The sequence below is a fragment of the Lycorma delicatula genome, chromosome 7 (genome assembly GCF_047948215.1).
Source record: "Lycorma delicatula isolate Av1 chromosome 7, ASM4794821v1, whole genome shotgun sequence".
In the NCBI taxonomy this organism is placed as follows: Eukaryota; Metazoa; Arthropoda; class Insecta; order Hemiptera; family Fulgoridae; genus Lycorma; species Lycorma delicatula.
In genome coordinates this window covers 81,706,839-81,727,650 of record NC_134461.1, presented here as the reverse complement: position 1 = coordinate 81,727,650, position 20,812 = coordinate 81,706,839, and the positions used below count along the sequence as shown (strand labels likewise).

General features: G+C 27.6%; 3 protein-coding genes across 3 annotated transcripts in view; 2 read left to right on the top strand and 1 right to left on the bottom strand.

Moving 5' to 3' along the window:
* Positions 1 to 883: 883 nt before the first annotated feature.
* LOC142327358 (peptidyl-prolyl cis-trans isomerase FKBP2) lies at positions 884 to 4,615 on the bottom strand. Its single transcript, XM_075370332.1, has 3 exons — positions 4,342 to 4,615; positions 3,493 to 3,605; positions 884 to 1,170 (listed from the first exon to the last, which is right to left on the bottom strand). Exons 1-3 carry the CDS (start codon positions 4,513 to 4,515, stop codon positions 1,026 to 1,028), a joined length of 432 nt encoding a protein of 143 aa, XP_075226447.1. The 5' UTR covers positions 4,516 to 4,615; the 3' UTR covers positions 884 to 1,025.
* A 419-nt stretch (positions 4,616 to 5,034) lies between these two features.
* LOC142327627 (leucine-rich repeat-containing protein 57) lies at positions 5,035 to 7,065 on the top strand. Its single transcript, XM_075370832.1, has one exon. It carries the CDS (start codon positions 5,688 to 5,690, stop codon positions 6,402 to 6,404), a length of 717 nt encoding a protein of 238 aa, XP_075226947.1. The 5' UTR covers positions 5,035 to 5,687; the 3' UTR covers positions 6,405 to 7,065.
* Positions 7,066 to 18,017: 10,952 nt separating this feature from the next.
* The window catches only part of C3G (C3G guanyl-nucleotide exchange factor), a 260,568-nt gene continuing 257,773 nt past the window's right edge, over positions 18,018 to 20,812 (top strand). Inside the window, exon 1 of the mRNA XM_075370571.1 lies at positions 18,018 to 18,201. Coding sequence (XP_075226686.1) covers positions 18,165 to 18,201 — 37 coding nt within the window. The 5' untranslated portion in view covers positions 18,018 to 18,164. The remainder of the gene's footprint in view (positions 18,202 to 20,812) is intronic.

Sequence of the window (20,812 nt, the reverse complement as noted above, 5' to 3'; positions counted from 1 at the left end):
TTCATGATATTTATAAATGTTTAAAAGTTAGCAATAAACATAAAAAGAATTAAAGTATTTGTTTATTTTAAAGCTTTAATTTCATATTACAACAAACAAACAAAATTTGAAAAGTAATAAAAAAATTATTTTTATATGTTTGGGTATTTTATTTTTGTTAAAAGTATAATTTTTTTAATTTTATATTTCACGTTATAAATACCTTATTAAGAACATTGAAAAATTTGGTTACCGAAAAGGTTTTCTAATTGTGTTCACACATTTTTGTAATTATCTTATAAAAAGATGAACTCATTTTATAATAAAAACTAGCCAGTCAGGGCTCTGCCCCCTGGATCTCTAGGACCCAGATGAACCCCAGACCTCACTTCACTTACCATTTCCATCTAGGCAGAGGGTTCTGCCTCCTGGATAACAATTAAAGTATTCAGACTTTATAGAAACCTGAATAACAAACTATAAAAAGACAGAAAAGTAGTAACTAAAGTACCCACACCTTTGATGATGAAAAATTTAAACTTATTTTTGTTAATTTTTTTCTTTAATGAATATCTTTAATTTACAACTTTACTCCCACAGGAAGTACAGCTTTAGTCTGTGGCTAAAACCTCACCTGGGATAGCACAATTATATCCTGCAAGTTTGAAAGCAATTAATCGGTTACTTCTCATATGATGCCAGAACAAACAAACTTTCAGCATTATATACAAGATAAAAGCCATATCATTAATGTCTGAATTGCAAAAACTATCCAGTGAAACCAGGAAAGTCATGCAATACTTTGCCACTTTTTATTTTATGAGCAATAAATGTTATTTTTTGTTGCAGTTAGCTCTTTAAACAAATAAATAGGAAAATGTAGTGGTATATGAAATAAAAAACATTATCTCTTTTTGAAATAAATGTTTAACTATTATACATACATGATAAAATCTATTAGTCAACATTAAAATTGAGATTTTTGAAGGATAAAACACTAACACTAAATGGTATAAATAAAAAAATGCATACAATATTTATCAATATTATAGTTCATCTCTTCTCTCTATTTTTACAAGTTCCACTTCAAATATTAAAGTCGAATCACTGGGTATTTTAGGTGGTGCACCTCTTGAACCATATCCCAATTCTGGTGGAATAACAAGTTTACGTTTCTCTCCTTCACACATTCTGAAAAAAATATATACGAGGGCAAGTGAAAAATTATCAACACTTTTTGTTCCATAATTTATTTATACAAAGGTAGAGTTCAACATGTACATTACTTTTCTACATAGTCACCTCCCTTGTCAATGCACTTAGTCTAGCGGTCAAGCTTCTATATTCCTTCCAAGAAGGTTTTCAGTTGGTCACAAAGCCATTGCACCACTTCATGCACTTATATGTTTGTGAAAAATCAATGACCTTACAAAGCATCCTTGGGCAGCCCAAACAGATAAATGTCAAGAGGGAGCAAGATCTGGGCTGTAGGGGGGGGGGGATGTTCCAGTACCTCCAACGTTTGTTAAGATTTTTACTTGAGAGTAAAAATCATAGATTTTTTTCTATGTTCTTGTCTACGATGGTTGGCAATGACAATTTAAAGTTTAAACTTTTACAACACAGTGAATATCAGATTTTTGAAAAAAAAAGAAAATGAACTAAATGGTTATAAAGACAACTGAAAATACTTTTTAAAGTAAGTTGAAAAAGAAATTATACAATTTGTTTTAGTAAGTCATTGCAAAAATTTGATTTGTTAAAAAGATTTTTTTAAAGTGAATAACAAAGGGTACTTATAAAATGCTATATAATACATTAATACTATATGTATAACTCAATAAAATAAAAACATTTAAACAGGTGAAATACAGAATCTGTTTACACTGTACAAGAAAGACAGATAGCATATAAAATGACATACAGTCACTTATGTTAGAAACACACATTTCACATATTGTTTATTTTTTAAACATATTATGTTTTGTTATTTTATACTAGACACTAAAATTATTTTAATTTATAAAATATTTTTCGTCATTTATAACAGATTTACAAGCTATACTTAAAAGTTATTATTTTATTTAGTTAATTTGACCATTTATTTTAACTTGTTATTATCTCACACATTTGCAATAGAGCAATTTAAAACTGATACGGTAATAATAAGTACCAAATTTAAGAAAAAAGAATATATTAGATGCAATTAAAATCTAATATTAACAATTATAGCAATTAATATTTTGCGTTTCTGAAAATTAGAATAAATATAATAAAATCATTAAATGAGAAATAATGGACAAACAAGAATTCTGAAGGAGCCACTTTATCGAGGGAAGATAGATACTGTACTGTTATCATATACATTTTTAATTAACCACATATCTCGGGGATGGTCGGCCTGAATCTAAATAAGACTACAGCTCACTTACACGTCATGCATATCATCATCCTCATCTCATTGGACCAGGAGGTAGGGGTTGCTTATAGTTCACTAGATGAACAGTTTGCAACATACACAGGAAAAAATTAAAAAACTTCATACACATTTAATTTATCATTTCAAATTTGGTTCTCCTAAAACTGCCTTTTAAAACTGTTTACTACTTGATTTTGCCAGGTACACTTGGCAAAATCTGATTACCATCATCTAATCATATATATTAGATGATATAATATAACTTACTATCATCAGAATTATGTTTCTTGTACATCAATTAAGCTAATATTGTTTGTGAATTAACTTTTATTTACTTCAAATTGCAATGCATTGAAAAGAAAGCAAATTTTTAAAAATTAATTGAAAGGAAAGATAAAAATGTTTATAGATCAACATACAGTGGTACTCACAATATTTTCCATAGTAAAACAGCAATATTGACTGCATCAACAGTGCATTTTTTGCTGATGCAAGATTAGTAGTTATGGCTGTGTCATCAATTCAGACTACAATGGTAATTTTTAATAATGAATTATTTAAATAGGTCTATTGATAGAAACTACAACTAACAGTTTGATGCAGATTGTAATTTTCTTTAAATATATATAAATGTAATTACATACATAGTAGATGTGTCTTCAGACATAATTTTCAAATACAAACAAAACTACACAGTTAATTGAGCAAGATTAACAATTTGCTAGAAATAAGTTCATTAAATAAAATTAAAAATAGTATCTCGAAGTTTTCTAATGAATTGTACACGTCTATGAAATAATAAATTGCTATTCTTGGTATTTTATTAAAACAAACATAAACCAGTTTTCCATTAGAATTCGAAAACTAAATATAGTTTTTATTATAATAAAAACTTGGTAACATTGAAAATTCAAGCATCTCTGCTGATAACACCATGTACCACTGGTGTAAACTCGATGTCCTGACCACCAAATTCTGAGGTGTCAACAGTAAGCCTACAAACTATAAAATAATGGTAATATCATACTAAAATAAAATATTTCAAAATTTTGCCTTAATAAATTAAGTAAAAATTTTAAATATTCCTAACTCACCCAATCAAACCTTGATCCCAGCCTTTAATTACTTGACCAGATCCCAAAGTAAACGTTAAAGGTTCCTTTCGTCTGATACTACTGTCAAATTCAGTTCCATCTTCTAATGTTCCCTGTAAAATAATTAACCAGAAAGACTGTAAACTGTATATTGGCAAACTGTCTGCACATATACTTATTGTTAACTCAAACATTGTAAAAATATTCCTGCAGTTGTAATAGCCCCAATTAACAATGATCAATTTGGAATAATGTCATTATATTGTAGGACCTTCCACGCTCTCTGCTGCCTTATTAGCAATTACAAAAATAAAACCGGTACATAAAACAAAACTTGGATAACTACATCCAAAACATTATTTATAAATGAAATTAATACAAACTTAACATTTATTAATTTTAGGGATTTTTCCACTATTTTTAACATACAACTTACTGAAAATTTTATTTCCAGTTGAATAAATTTATTACGTTTTCTAGTATCTGTTCATAGCAAATCACTAGAAAATAGACAACATATGAGAATATTTCAAATAAACGATGTTAAAAAAAAAATAAAATTTGGGATAAACAAGAATAGCGACGCACGTTGACGAATTGTCCAGGGTTGGAGAAGAGTTGAATAAACTACTTTTAACATATTTAAACTATGTAAAATCCGTCAGAACTATTACTTAAATAATCTAACACAAAGATAGAACAATTTTTATGCATATGCAGCGCAGAAACCACAGAAAAATAAGTAACTTAGTACACGAACTCTCTAAACTACGCTAATTTTTAGGTTACAATACCGGCATCTAGGTCCTATGTTATTAGAAGTAATTATCAATCTAATAAATTACTCACAACATAATGCATATGAAGAAAATCTCCCTTTTTAGATCGAGAACTCACAGAACAATCTACCCTCTTTTTTATACCAATTTGTATCTTTTTCTTCGAGGGTGATTTATCTGCCTCATAAGCTTTGCTTTGAATGCATAAAATAAATAAAACTAGACAGAAGTGAGAAATATTCATTGTGATTATAAAGTTACAAAAATGTAAACAACTTAAGTCGAGAGATTACGTACTAATCATACCGTTGACAAACAAACAGACGTGTTTTAAAGTCCGCCACTGAGATATTAATAATCATCTACTAGTCCCTTACATTTGTTATAAATTGGTTTATATTTTTGACATTAAAAATAAATGTAATGATAAATTTAGTTACAGCCTAATTTTTTTTTTAATATTAAATTTATAAAAAGGTTCAATTTTCTTAAATATATATATATATATTTTTTTTCATTAATTAAAAAAATGCTCGATTATTTTTCTTAACACTATCCCTATGGATCTAACAGTGTTTTAAATACACTTTGTTTTAATAATCTACATTATCAACTATGTAATTTTCACTGATCTCCATATAACTGGATATGGCATTCTTCTGACGTAAAATACAAGTGTTCAATGTTGAATCATACCTCAGCGCCGCAGATTTAGATGCTGAACTAAATATACCATTGTACGATTGCGCGACTATAAACTTGATGGTAGGGATGTTTATTTTACTCAAGAAGATAACCAACACAACGGTAATTTTCGCAACACAAGTAAAAATTTAAGGACAGTTGTAGAAAATTTATATAGAGATCAGTGTTCAAAATAGAAAATCACAATATTTCTACTATATCGGTTTAAAATGAAATTTTATCCTTATCTATCTCTGCGCATGAGCCGTTTCATTTTATTTAGTTCTACCGGTTCTAGAATTCATTTAGTGGCGCTAGTTTATACCTAAAATTTTATCAATTCCATTGTGATCCCCTACCCAGTTATATAGAGATCAGTGGTAATTTCTAACCTGTTTTATATTGATTAAAATTGTGGTGGGTAAAATATTACAAGTTCGCTGTATGTAGTCTGTGATTCTAACAGCTGATTGTTACGAATTAATTGCTGAAGTGCTGTTATTTTGTTTATTATGTACATTTTTATCATTATGAAAAATTGCGTTAATATCAGTTAATGGTTTTAAAAAGACAGTTATAGTTAATGTTTTTGTAATTATTAGGAAGCGAGTTAATTATTTTAATAAATCCCACTATTAGTGCATTGTTATGTGACTTATTCCTTAAGTCGCAGCTTTTTAAATTGGGTTACAATTTGTAGTTTTTTTTTATAGTAGTTAATAGTTGCTGAATATGGGCAACAGCGCTCTTAAACACCATTATGAAACTGCTGCTAAAACGGGCGTATTAAACTTATCAAAAAGTAAAATAAATGAATTTCCTGCCGGATTAAAACAGTTGCATAGTGTTTTACGAACTCTTGATTTATCAGAAAATAAGTTTGTGGAATTGCCATCTGATATAGGCCTGTTTCTTCATTTAAAGTCGTTAACTGTGAATAAAAATAGATTAATATCTCTTCCTGATGAATTGGGTGACCTAATCAAATTGGAAACTTTATCGGCTGTTGGAAATAGATTAACAATAATTCCTTCATCAGTTTCACAGTTAAGTAAATTGAAACAGGTTTATTTAAGTGATAATTTGATAAAAGAATTTCCTTTAATGCTGTGTGGTTTAAAACATTTAGATGTTGTTGATTTATCTAAAAATAAAATAACGGAAGTACCAAAAGGAGTTGGAACATTAAATGTAACCGAGCTTAATTTAAACCAGAATCAGATTTCTGTATTGGCTGAAGATATTGCTGACTGCCCTCGGTTAAAGACATTGAGAATGGAAGAAAATTGCTTACAGTTGACTGCTGTTCCCATCAGACTTTTGAAGGAATCCCACATTTCATCACTAACTGTTGATGGAAATTTATTTGAAATGAAATCGTTCATGGATTTAGAGGGTTATGATAAATATATGGAACGTTATACAGCCATGAAGAATAAATTACTCTAAATCAGAAAAATCTCTTTTAAATGTATGAAAAAATATTGTCTATAATAACCTACATCATTTTTATTAATTATTTTCCAAACAGTTCATGTCGAGATTGAATATGTTGGAAAGTGGTGTTATCTACAGTGTTAATTCAACCTGAAAGAGTAGTGAAAATGAAGTCCTGTGTGTTATTATATGTAATACTGAAAGTCATTCATAGAATTCATCGTTTTAAGTATTCTACTTTGCTGTTTGACTATTTTTCCGAGTTTGTCATCTGTTTTAATTGGTATTGTATGAATAGGTCAATTTAAATGTTTTTATTATGTAAATCTCAAGATACCATAAATGTCACTCAGAATATCACTTCTAAATGTTTTAATGGCAAAGTAGCTTATGCACTGAATGCCCATTAAGATGCCTAGTCTTATCACATAACATATAATTCTGTGTTTTACCATTACATAAATTTATATTTTGTTTTAACCATATACTGAATAAATCTTTAAAAATATTCGTGTAAAGAAATGTCACAGCACAAATGTATATCTGTTATTATTACTGTGGTATATATAATGAAATATAATTTATTTGTACCAGTATAGTTATACATGTCATATATTTTATTATATTGAAATTATATTTGTTATATTATTTTGTGTAATAAAGATATAAAGAACATTTGATTCGTTTTAATGAAGAACCGCATTTTCTCTATCTCAGTGCATAAATAAAAAATATGCTGAAAATTTTTCAGCATGTTTGTTTTATTATTTATGTATACAGTATTATTGAAGTGACATCTTTCTGTCTTCACCTTAAGTAGTCCTTACACCTTCCCACCAAAATGATTTTAAGAAATGTTAAAAGATTACTGTTATTGTCTATTGTTTTTGCTGGAAATTCTGTTAAATTTTAACATTTTAATTTTTTTCTGTAATTAATTTGTTTTTAGATAAAAGTTAAAGAAGTTACATTCTAAGTAGTTTTTGTTTGATGTAAATAATTTTATTATTCCTAATTGATAAATTTTTGCATTGAATCTGGTAGGGTTACATCCAGAAGCCCCAGGTTGGATTTCCAGTCAGGCATGGTATTTTACATGTGTTGCAAAGATTGCATTTGCATATTCCTATGTAAAATCTGTAGTGAATCAATTCAACAAGTAAAAAGTTGAAAAAAAGAAAAAAATACAAATTTCTCACCAAAATAATTACTGAGGTATTTGCAAGCGTAGGATGTATTTAGTTAGGTTATTTTGATATACGTACGATTTGTCAGTACACGAAGTCAACATAACCTAAACAGCAGCTGTAGCTGCGGTGGCGTTAATACGTAAGTACCTTTTTATAAAAAAAACATATAAAAGATGAAAACCATACAGCAAACATGCTTTCTCGACCATATAATGAAATAAGTATATGATTAAGAGAAGAAATTGAATTTATTTTTTTATTCTAAAACTTGTGTGCAAGTCAACCATTTAGACAGGTTCAGTCATTTATTAACAATCAAAAATTCTTGTTTAACTGCTTGTATATTTTCAAATGTAGCCTGCTTACAGTGCTCACCTTTTTTGTCAGGTAAGAGCTGATTTTTTTTCATGAAATTTGGTATGTTTGTATTTACTACAAAGTTAGAAAGTTACAGCAGGATGTAAACTATGGTGAATTTTTAAAATTTTTCTTAAAGTGATTTTTTTAGTATTATTACTTACAGTATAATTTTAGATAAAAAATATGTCATTGTTTACAATTAACATATTCCTTCTAAATGTTCAACATGGATCCAAAAGAAGTATGCAAATTTTAATTTTAAATATTTTATCTACTTAAAATTTAACAAATTTGTTTGTTCTTTACCAATTTCGTTTTGAGCATGAAAACAAATTCTTCAAGATTGAATTATAAGATGAAACCACTGTTGTTATAAAGCCCTTTTTTACAGCTCTAATTTTTTTTTTGTAAAAATTAAAACAAATATAATGTTCTTTCTGTTCCCACTTACATACCCTAGTGATAAAAATATAAAATAAATAAATGAGAGATAGTCATTTTTAAAAAATTTAGGCTTAAAACCAGTTTATACATGGATACAAATTTAAAAAAGGTTTGATAACTGCAGTTCCATTTATTAGACACTTTTTAAAATCATCATGCTTAAATACCAGAAAGGACAAAATTTGGTTTTTAGGAATTACAAAAAACAAGTACTTAAGAAGTACATTTAATGCAAATGTTAAAAAAAAATGAAATATAGCTCTCTAAAAATATGAAAATTTTCTTCCAGAAGGTTTTTCCAACAATATGTTGGAATATTCTATTTTCATTAGCAGTATTACAAATGACACTGTTTTTAATGGTGTATGTATAAATAAACATTTTGTTTATACAATGACAGTTAATTTATTTTTTCACATATTAAATTCTATGTATAACACTCAACCAGGCTAACCAATCGGTTCACCTATAAGACAAAATATATCTTAAAACACTTTGATGATATGCATGCACTCTATGAAAAATGTATAGTACTAGTACAAAATATAATACTGATACTAATATGCTGACGATACTGTACTCCTATATAAAAGTAACATATCACTTTAAAAGTTCCTTTTGTCAGCAAATTACATCCCAACTTACTGTTAAATGCAAAATAATAAGAAAGCAAATCATTCACATTCCTTACCCCCATTAAATGTAAACTAAATATTAAATATACCTTCAAAATATTATAACGAGTATAGAAAACTAATGATTGACATAACCCCATGTGACAAGCTCACATGATGTGCATGTTGGATGATAACTAAAGAAAAGTTCAACAAATGAAATTTTTTTGTACATAAAGGCTACATATATCTACAGTTTTAGGTAAGTTCTAAAAATTATACTTATATATTATATAAGGTTTAAAAATTATATATTAATATAATAATAAATTATATTATGTATATCTTATATATTTAAAAATATATAAGATCATTTGACATGCTGAATGACTTACGTAGTAGAAATTTGTAAATACAACCTAGGATTAAAATACAGTGATTGCATTAAATATTACATTTAGCAAACTAGATGCACATTCACTCAACAGAATCAACCTTTGCAGATCATCTTATACAAGCTGGACAGAACATAAAGATTTATATTCTCAGTTTATACATTTTTTATATATACAAAACCCATTAACTTTACACTTTTTAACCGTATAATGTTCACAAATTAAATTTGAGAACTAATGTACTAAATTTTATAAATACAACAATCAAAATGAACAAACATAACAGAGATAAGGTAATGTAGCATGAGAATATATTAAATAAAGTAGAACCTTTAACTATTTCAATATGAATGTCACCTGCAGTAACACTATAATTTTGAAAAGATATTCTTGGAATGTATTTTAATGCAATTAGCAAAGAATACAATAAAAAAATACGTGTACAGTTTTTTTTGCTAGAGAATCATTAACAGTAGTCATTAAGGAATTGATTAGTAAAACTACTATAAGAACTTATAGTATTGTTGTTAGAAGACAACTCAAATTTAAAAAAAAAATGACCCTATTTATATAACTATAAATACTATTTTTATTTATAAAAACGACTAACACCAAAAGTAAAAGATAAAAATAAAAAGTAATGATTATCAAACAGATAAAATGTTATTAAGTGTGTGTTTTCATGTTTCATTTTTATATTTAATGATTAGTTTTTTCTTTTATTGTCATCAGTAATTATAACAGAATCAATTCAAGAAAAAACTAATCATTAAATATAAAAATGAAACATGGAAACACACTTAAGAACAAATAAAAATTCAAAACTAAAATATAAGCTATCAGCATATTGTATTATATATTAATTTCAATTAATATAGTTTATATTGTTAAAAATAACAAAACAATGGATATTTATCTGATAAATATAAAAAGTTAGTTTCACCAGTCTCATAGCCAGGCTGTATCTTTTATCACTGTTTGATAGTAATTTTTATAAATAAAAATAGTTTATATAGTATAGTACTTTTAGTTATATAAATAAGGTATTTTTTTTTTTTAATTTGTCATCTAATAACCATACTATAAGTTCTTATAGTAATTTTACTAATCAATTCCTTAGACTACTGTTAATGATTTTCTAGCAATCAAACTGTACACATATTTTTTTATGTATTCTTTGCTAATTGGTATTAAAATACATTCCAAGAATATCTTTTCAAAATGATTGTGTTGCTGCAAGTGGCATTCATATCAAAATGGTTAGAGGTACAACTTTATTTAATAAATTTGCACAGATAGGCCTTGTAAAATTCCTTTGCTGTGAAACAAATTAAAAAACTGGGCTACATGAGTTGCACAATATGTGACCTTACAAAGTAAGTACATGTGACCTCCTACAGATTACGAAGTAACAGTCACCAATGTATATGTAAAATTAATAGAAATGCTGTTATTCTGTCGAGATGTATATATAGTCCATCTCAATGGACGAACAACATTCTACTGAATTTTAACAGTAAACAAAGTAATCAGCTTTTAGGACTACTAAATGAATTAGAATTTTTATTGGTGATAGTAAATAAACAATTCTGTTGACAAATGTCAGTAGACAAAAGAAGGATAGCTGACCAAAGAATGAGAAATTAAAGCAGAAGAAAAAACACAGAGAGCAGAACACACTGGATACTCAGCAAACAAATGGATATCAACATATTGTATTATATATTAATTTCAATTAATATAGTTTATATTGTTAAAAATAACAAAACAATGGATATTTATCTGATAACAAATATCGTTTAATACATAAATAAATTGCAGAGGACAGCAGTTTTCCCCATTTACAGAAGATGATCTGCATGCAGTTTACTGAATTTATTTTATCCACTATTGTTATAAATGTACAGTAATCTACTTCTGAAGGACATGTCTATTTTCAAAAATGGTAATCTTCTGTGCCAAACTATTCCTTTACTTGAATTTTATTGATGATCAACATGAACCAAATTCACTAGATTTTAGGTGGTTGACATACTGGGATGCCAAAAATGATGAGGATGTAAGAATGTATACAAATTTTTTTATTAAGTAAAATGAAGTTTTAATTATTTAAATTAAACCTTTTTTAATAACATTAAAATGTTTTCAACCACATTTATAATCATCCAAAGTTACATACATTGCTGTTTTGTAAGGTTCTTAATGGTTTTCTTAATTAAAGAAGATGCATATTTAGGATGTGGTCAAAAAATAGTATCATGTTTGGAAATGTGAAAAGTTAAAGTGGTTGTTTGTTTGTTCCTTTGTGTAATGCTGTGTATTTGTAGATTATAAGCTCACAATTAATGTAGTATTTTAGATTTCTTTTATATGAGGGTTTGAAATGCATCAGCATTTCAAACAATAATTTTATGTGTTCATTATATCATTGTTTGAAACTGGGTCTCATTTATTTAATGTAGAATTTTGTTCTGTAAGATCAATTTAGTTTATGTATTTCCTAGGTACTGGATTTTTTTACTAGTCTATTCTCTATGTGATAGTTGTTCTCATTTAAATTTTTCTGTAAACTATATTGTAATGATCATGGGCCAAGAGAAAGAAAGTTATGTGAGCAGTTTCCTTGTTAATACAAAATTAAGGTGAGACTTGTAAATTGCTGTATATGTTTTGTATTAATATATGAGTGAAGAGACATGAACTCAGCAAGATGGAGAATACAATAGAAGCACTAGAAATTTGAATCTAGAAAAAATGGAAGGAGAGAGTAATTTCATATCTGGATGAAACAAGGAAATGAATAGGCAGAAGTATGATTGTTTGAAAACATGAGAAGATAAAGGGATCGTCTTTAACACTGGATGAGAAATTATGCCGCCTATCAAGCGTAGAAAATTTAGGAACGATATACATTTAGGAAGAGGGATTGTCCAAATACTGGTTTTAGGATGATGCAATATTAATGGAAGGGAATTATATTTTGGGTTATTAACTTAGCAGTTAAGTCAATTCTATGAAGAAACACTGAGTTTGTTAATGAAAATCTCAGTTTTTATTTTGGGATATTTTAATGTCAATATTAATGTATAATGTTTGTAACAGATAAATAAATCAATATTTTCCTATGGTTTAGTGTGAAAACATAATTGAGATACTAAATCAGAGAAATTGATTATTCTTTATAAAAAGAAATTGATTCTTTATAAATGGAGATTGTTCATTAAAATTATAGTCTGTATTCTTGAGAATTGTATTACCGATCACAGGGTTGAATGGTGATAGCTGACTGTTTTTGTAGGAAGCTCTTTGTTTTTTTATAGATATGTAATTAGTTAGGACTTTGAATAACTGTTTTCTGATCCTTTGTCAATCCTAAAGAGTTTATTCACTTATTTCAATATTAAATTAAAAATTTTTGTTAGCAAATGAGGGAAGTTATCACTATATTATACTGAGTTTAAGTGGCTAGTTTTCAGAACTATAGATGACAGTACAATAGTCTTCAAAACACGTATTTTGTGAAGTGCTATAACAGAATGAAAAGTTTCCCTCTGATCTGCGGTTAACAAGTCAGATGTTAAAAACAAAACAAAATGCGAATACATCAACTTACTTATTAACTATTAGAATAAGTTCTTAATAAAAAATGTATTCCAATTTAGAAGAATAGGTGTGATTTGCAAACTGGTGCCAAATGTCACCAGTTAAAAAAGAAATCTATGGTAGTTAAATTAGTTCTTTAATTTAAATTATTAGACCTCAATTATTTTATCATAAACTAAATGCTCTTTAAAGTAAGTCAGGCAGGAACAGTGTTATTTTTTGAGGGCTGACGTTTGTAAGAAAATAGATTATAAAAAGGTTGTCAGGGATTTTTTGTGAATGTCTCAATATCAAATTTCTGGATTAAAAATCCTCTTTCTCTAAGCTCTATAAAGGAGATGTCAGGTGATATCATATTATACACTTTCTAGTTTCTAGATGATGGTGATATGAATTATATTAAATACTTGGAAACATGATTCTTGTTCCTTAAGCTTGTAAAAAACATGTAGAGAAGTGTTATATTGATCTTACTACATTGTTGACATATTCCTGAACAAGGGCAATGCAAAACAATATTGTTGATTCCTCATGCTTATCAATAAATTACAATCCAATTTCTAGTTTTCTGCATATATGAATACATTCAACTTCCTAGACCCCTCCTATTTCAAAACAGACAATATGTAAATTAAAAAAAATATATTAAAAGTCCTCTGCAATTGATAGACTTATCCACTCCATAATTAATCATCCCTAGAAACTCAACACTCAGCATTTCACTTGTGTTATATTGTCTACTACACATTAAGTCAGTTCATATCTTATATTGGAAAGAAACTCATTAAAATAGCTAGTAGGTGTTATTTATTTATTATGAAAGAAAACAGGACTACCTCCAAGGCATTTCAGCCATGAAGTTGATAATGTCACCTAAAGAAACTAACTTGGTTCATCTAGTTCTACTCTAGTGAGTGTCAGAAAATTTCAGAGTATACCGGAGATATCTGTACTTTTTGAAAGACTGGCTTCAAAACTTTGAAAGGAGTATATGTTTGTTTAGCAGCATCCAGAGATCAATGACAAACTCTACATAGATCACTCCAGAATAAAACTATGGTCTAGTGGTGAACTCGCCATCACAAATCAGCTGATTTTGAAGTCAAGAGTTCTAAGGTTCAAATGCTAGTAAAGGCAGTTACTTTTATATGGATTTGAATAATAGATCGTGGATACTGGTATTCTTTGGTGGTTGGGTTTCAATTAACCATACATCTCAGGAATGGTCAACCTGAAACTGTACAAGACCACTTCATTTACATTCATACATATCATCCTGACTCTTCCTCTGAAGTAATACCTTACAGTGGTTCTGGAGGCTAAACGGAAAAAGAGAAACTCCAGAAGGTTCATATTTTGTAATGGAAGAATAGGAACTTCATCAAACTATTCCTATACAACCAATTAGGTTTATCAATTAGCATCTACCCAGACTTTGTCTAGGATGTTTACTTCAGTTATTAAAGTGTTCACTAAAAAAAGGTCTGTCTTAAAAGCTGCAATTTTATTTATATCACAGGTAGTTAGAATTTACAAATGGAGAAGATGTTCCATTTTTCATAAACACACCAGATCTCTAATTGCTTTTTATGCCTTATAGTGTCCAAGGCAATACAAATCCACTTTGTTAGGGGCAGAAATATTTCCATACCAGTTCATAGTTAAAAAAGTGAAATTAGTCCCAAATTCCATTGTTTAATATAATTATTCTTATATAAAAAAGTGTAGAGGGCCAACTAAATAAAACTACAAATAAACTTAAATTAATTAATCATTAAATTATAAGTAAATCAATCAATTTAAAATAAAATGAATAAATTAATCATTTAAAAGAGTTATTTCACATGTTGTTCCTAAACTAGTATGAGGTCAGTGCTCCAAGTATTGCCTGATTGTCACTGTTGAAAAATTTGCTTACCTCTGAAGCCCATCACTACAACTGTTAACACATAGAATCTTTGCTAAAAAATGTGCCATAGCTATTGAGGCTTAATCATTGGGAGACACCATATATTCCAGTGTCTGCTTGTTCATTAACTGTAGAATAATAGGCAATTATTAACCATCCCACACATTTCAATTTTTCCCTGATTTGAAATATCTCAAGAGGTTTGGGATGTTTTATCATACCATACATCAAGAATAGACAATTCAGTCATTCAGAGTATCAAGAATAAAGGTTGAATGTTAAGCATTAGTAGTTCCTCCAGTCTACTATGATGACTATTCATGCTATTAATTGGACTTCTGCGATTATGTAAAAGTTCAAGGGTAATAAACCTGGAGAAATATGTAGTGGGAATGCTCCTGAAGGCCACATCGATACGAGACTTGCTAGCCTCTGTTGAGTTCATAGTTTTTCCTTCACAGTGGGTTACTGGGATTTTCTAATTGTACATGATCTGTGGGTTCACCCCAGACTTGTTCAACTCCCTTCACAGAAAGAAAATGAGTTTTCAATCTAGAGTAACCTTACCAGAAATCACCAAAATTTTGCTGGAACTGTTCTTGCTTTTGTATCTTAAGCACATGTTAACTAATACACATCCATACCTGCAGTTAACATGTTATTCAAAATACAGAATAAAATTGTCATCAAACATTCATATAAAATTTCCAGCAGTTTCAAGAAATGTAGTAACACTTCTTAAATAGGAAACAGGTTTTGTGTATTTTATTTTTGATCTGTGTGGTCTAAAATAAAAAGAAGTTTTATTTTGAAAGTAACCCTACAATAGGACACATGTGAGAAGATACTTACCCCAGCATGCAAATTGTACACATAACATGTGAAATTAAGTCAAACTGCATGAAATTAATTTGCAAAAGGCACTAAATTTGACAAAAAACCAAACGATACAACATGAATAAAACTTATTTTATAGCCTAAAGTAAAAGTGCAATTTTTATTTTACTGAGTGAAGGATATTAAGTTTTATTGTTAATATATATTTTATTTGTCAAGGGTACAGGCACTTTTAAATGGGTTTCAGAATCAAAAAATGTTATTTGTTTATTTTTTTTTTGACCGACATCAATGTATATACATTTTGTAGAAATTAAATAATGATGTTAGAATATTTACAAGATTAATTTGTATTAGGTAAAAATCAATAATGCATCCAAAGTTTAATATTTTTTTTAGTTTAAACATTCTATAAAGTGCATATATGTTTTCTATAACATAAAAACAATTTTAATAATTTTTTTGGTATAATTCAGAAATATATCAACATAACAGATGACCTTTGGGTCATGTCATGTTATTACTGATAATAATTATTATAATAATTAAGTATAAGTAATAGTCTAATTATTACTTAAGCAACATATTAGAAGATAAATAAGTAACATATTAGATGATAAATTGTGGAAATTAATTTGCAAAAGGCACTAAATTTGACAAAAAACCAAACGATACAACATGAATAAAACTTATTTTATAGCCTAAAGTAAAAGTGCAATTTTTATTTTACTGAGTGAAGGATATTAAGTTTTATTGTTAATATATATTTTATTTGTCAAGGGTACAGGCACTTTTAAATGGGTTTCAGAATCAAAAAATGTTATTTGTTTATTTTTTTTTTGACCGACATCAATGTATATACATTTTGTAGAAATTAAATAATGATGTTAGAATATTTACAAGATTAATTTGTATTAGGTAAAAATCAATAATGCATCCAAAGTTTAATATTTTTTTTAGTTTAAACATTCTATAAAGTGCATATATGTTTTCTATAACATAAAAACAATTTTAATAATTTTTTTGGTATAATTCAGAAATATATCAACATAACAGATGACCTTTGGGTCATGTCATGTTATTACTGATAATAATTATTATAATAATTAAGTATAAGTAATAGTCTAATTATTACTTAAGCAACATATTAGAAGATAAATAAGTAACATATTAGATGATAAATTGTGACTATTACTTAAGTAATAGTTAGAATTAAGGATATGAGTAATAGTTAGGATATGATTAAGGATAAAGTGCCCATGACCAAAGTCAAATTTAATTAACTGGTTCTCAATGACCACAAAAGTTAAAGTACAACTTTATTGTGTACTGTTACATTTATTAATGTTAATATGAACATACTTTTGTGATCTGAAATGGAAATAAATAAATAATAGAGTAATATTTAAAATAGAAATTAATTTAATAAATAATTAATCAATTTAATTTATTTCTCTTTTTTGTTCAGTTTAAATATTGCAAAAAATACCATAATACCTCCAAAATTTATTTTTTCAAGAACTTATTGATTTGTATGTTGATGATTTTTTCAAATAAAAATCAGAATTATGTGAATATAAAAGTGCCTTTTTTAATTTGTAGAAAGATGTGTGACAGTGATAGTAACATACAAATAATGTACTGTGAAACAATAATTTAGAGAAACTTTACCTTTTACCTTACTTACTGCTTTCAAAGTAAACTTATAATATGCAATATTATAACGTATACGTTCGCTATTATAATGTCAGTGTATTGCTCGGATATCAGTTTGTAGTACATCGAATATATAACTCATGTACTGCAACGTCAGTTATATAACTTATGCATCTAACAGTTTAGTTCTTGAGCGGAAGTTTATAATTACTACATATAATACCTTGTGAAGATTTAGATTAAAATGCAGGATTTAATTTTCACTGTAATACCGTTCTTTTGAAATTCGTAGATCAGTGATTTACCTCGAGTTGTAAATTTACACCGCTAGTTTCGTTACAACCTTCAATTCCAAAATTGTTTTCATTTAATCAAAACATTTAGGTTAAATTTACTTCGCTCTGAATGGTAATTGTTACTAGCTGAATTTCTTTGAATCATTATTTTTGTCAGTTTCAAAGGAAAGTCACTGACAGACTGTCTTACTTTTTTTATCTTGTCGCTGACAGATATAATGAGAATTCGATGAATAAATTCTTTACGCATGCGCCTGGGCAGACAGTTGCGGCAAATGGTTTGCAGAAAATTGTATCTGTACAAAGAGTTTTCTGTGTAGTGGTATCATGTTAGTGCCCAGTAAAACATGGTGGTCAAGGTCCTACCTTCAGTCTGTTGACATTTAGTTGTTAATTAGTTATTTATCATGATCAAGTTATGTGCATTGATACAAAGGATTATTTAGTGCTACAGAAAGGGTGTGAGCAATGTCTTCGACACCAAAAGCAGATAAACATGGGCAAAGTAAGTGTTAATATCATTTTTCACCCCCAGATTTTAGGCCACCAGCCGGGCATTTTGGTCCAGATCTTTTTACAGAGATGAGTTATGCCTGGTTTTGCAATTAACAAACATTTTTTGCTTTAAAATGTGTAAAAATATTGAATTTGCTATGTTTTAGGGCTAATATTAGCAGAAATAAGCGGTTTATTTGTCCCATTTAGCTGATAGTGTAATGGTCGATATGCATTATTGTTATTTTTGGAATTTGGTTTTTCGTTTATTTTATGAGATTTGTTGTGTTCGTTTTGATAAGTGAGCTTCTCTTTACGTTCATTAAGGAGATATAGTCTTGGTGTAAATGCAGCCCATAAAAATCTGTTATTGTAATAAATACTATTTATTTATAATGTGTTTTATAAAATTATATTCAATTTTATTGTGATTATTTACGAGATATCTAAATGCAGCATTTTTACGTTAGATAATGCCCGATAATGGTTTTCTTTTTATTATATTGTAGTAAATTGTCCGTTTTTGCAATAATAAGTACTTATAAAATTACAGTGAAACAGGTCATTATTATCATTTGCAGTTGTAAGCATAGTGGTTTTAGAAAATTACATTTTTAACTTATTGAGGATATGGTGGTTAAGTTCTGTTTGCCCTGGGACTAACTTATAAGGTAGATACATTAGATTTGCAGTGAAGATCAAAATGTTCCGATTTTACAATTGTGGTTTTTAAGCTAATAACACATTGTGGTTATAAGTTTTAAATTTATGTTCATTTTTTTTTACACTGAAATTGTGAATTATTGAATTTATGCTTCTTTTAATTGTAATGGCCAGTAATATTTACTGGTCTCTTCAAAACAGAGTTTGTACAATAATTTTTTTTTTCCAGAAGATAGCTTGCTTATTGAGAGTTAAGAAAGTCAACAGCGTCTTATTATCAGTTGACTGAAATCAGTCTGTCCTGATTGAATTTGTTGAGATCTGTTAGGTACTTTTTTATTTTGTATTTTGTTACTGAGGTTCCATTATATTTGTAATGAATTTTATTCAATTTCTTATAACAGTTCTAAATTAATATATTCTTTCTGTAGATATTTAACTCAAAATTTATTCAAATTAATTCACAACAATGGTTCTTTAATTTTTATACACATTTCATGAACATGCTTATTATTATTATTATTATTATTATTAAGAAATGTATATTCTTGGATTACTTATCCGCAGCTTTCCTGTTAAGTAAATATTAGCTTTTAATGAGAATTCTTAATGTTTTTTTTCTTTAATACAAAATTTGTTTTTTCAATGAAAAATATTTTAACCCTGCCGAGCAGTTATTAATCATGTGTACTACCATCCTGCAGAATAATTAATAAAAAGATTGGTTGTATTTTATGGCATGGCTGTTAAAAAAAAAAACGATTGTAGTTTTTTTATATAGTGTTTGATTATTCTGTAACATTAAAAAGAATGTTGCTGATTTAAGCTAATTAATGAAGTGAGAGTTGGTGTTAGTGAAGGGGGACCCATTGATTACATCATTATACAGCATTAAGTTTGTTAACTGATCATTTTGTTTGATGCCATTTTTTTTACAGCAATGCAACTCTCATGTACTAAAATAGTAATCAGTGTTTTTTTACACAAGAAAAGTGGCAGGATATTTGATCATTGATTTTTTGTATCATTTTATAAATGGTTAAATCCATTTTTATCAGTTGTAATTATAATTTAAAGACAAAACATAATTTATATTTTTTTTAAATTAGAAAGTGTGTGTGTGCATGTGCGTGTGTTTTGAAAAGAAAGATAATGATTATAATCCTTATTTATTAATTGTTCTCTGTTTTATTTTATTTGTATGTACATGTGTTAGAATTGTTATTTTTGTTTGCTTTAGTAGTGTAGTAAGTAGTTTAGTTCATTATATCAATAACCTTTTTTTTAAACATGTGTCAGCACAATAAAATTATTTTTATCACATGCTTTATTATAAATGAATGATTATTAATTTCTCTAATTCCATACCATTAATTTAAGTAATCGTAAATTAAAGAGATCACAAATCTGATTATTTGACAATATATAATTTGATTTATCAAAATATGTTTAAATTTAACATAATCATTTAATACGGTCAAATTATTTTTATTTACAACATACATTTTTTGAAACAAAAAGCCAAACCAGATTTAATAACTTAGATTAGAATGCCTTCAGTTTTTTTGTTCATCATCTTTATTAAACTAGGACTACTGTCCTTATTCCAACATAAATAATTTTGTTATCAATTTTTGTATTATATGTATTATAAATGTATGATGTATTATTTGTAACATCACTGCGGATCATACTTATAGTACGTAGTTAACAGCAGATTGGTTGATTTGAAATGTTATCAATGAAAGTTATCTATCATTGTTAGTTTTCTGCAGGTTTTGAAACTGTATTTTTTATATGAATTTTTGAGATGTTATACTGAAGAAAATTTATGCTTGTGTTAATGTGAAGCTGAAAAAATAAAAAATACATCACAAGTTTACTGCCAAATTCAATCATAATAAATACACGATAATGATTGAATGGAACACAACCTTGTTGATGCTATGAATACTTAA

Excerpts from the sequence above, each read along its gene's own strand:
- LOC142327627 (XM_075370832.1), top strand. The coding sequence starts at position 5,688 with ATGGGCAACAGCGCTCTTAAACACCATTATGAAACTGCTGCTAAAACG.
- LOC142327358 (XM_075370332.1), bottom strand. The coding sequence starts at position 4,515 with ATGAATATTTCTCACTTCTGTCTAGTTTTATTTATTTTATGCATTCAA. Across the intron at positions 3,606-4,341 it reads TTCTTCATATGCATTATGTT|GGAACATTAGAAGATGGAAC; the intron begins GTGAGTAATTTA and ends ATTATTTTACAG. Across the intron at positions 1,171-3,492 it reads TGGGATCAAGGTTTGATTGG|AATGTGTGAAGGAGAGAAAC; the intron begins GTGAGTTAGGAA and ends TATTTTTTTCAG.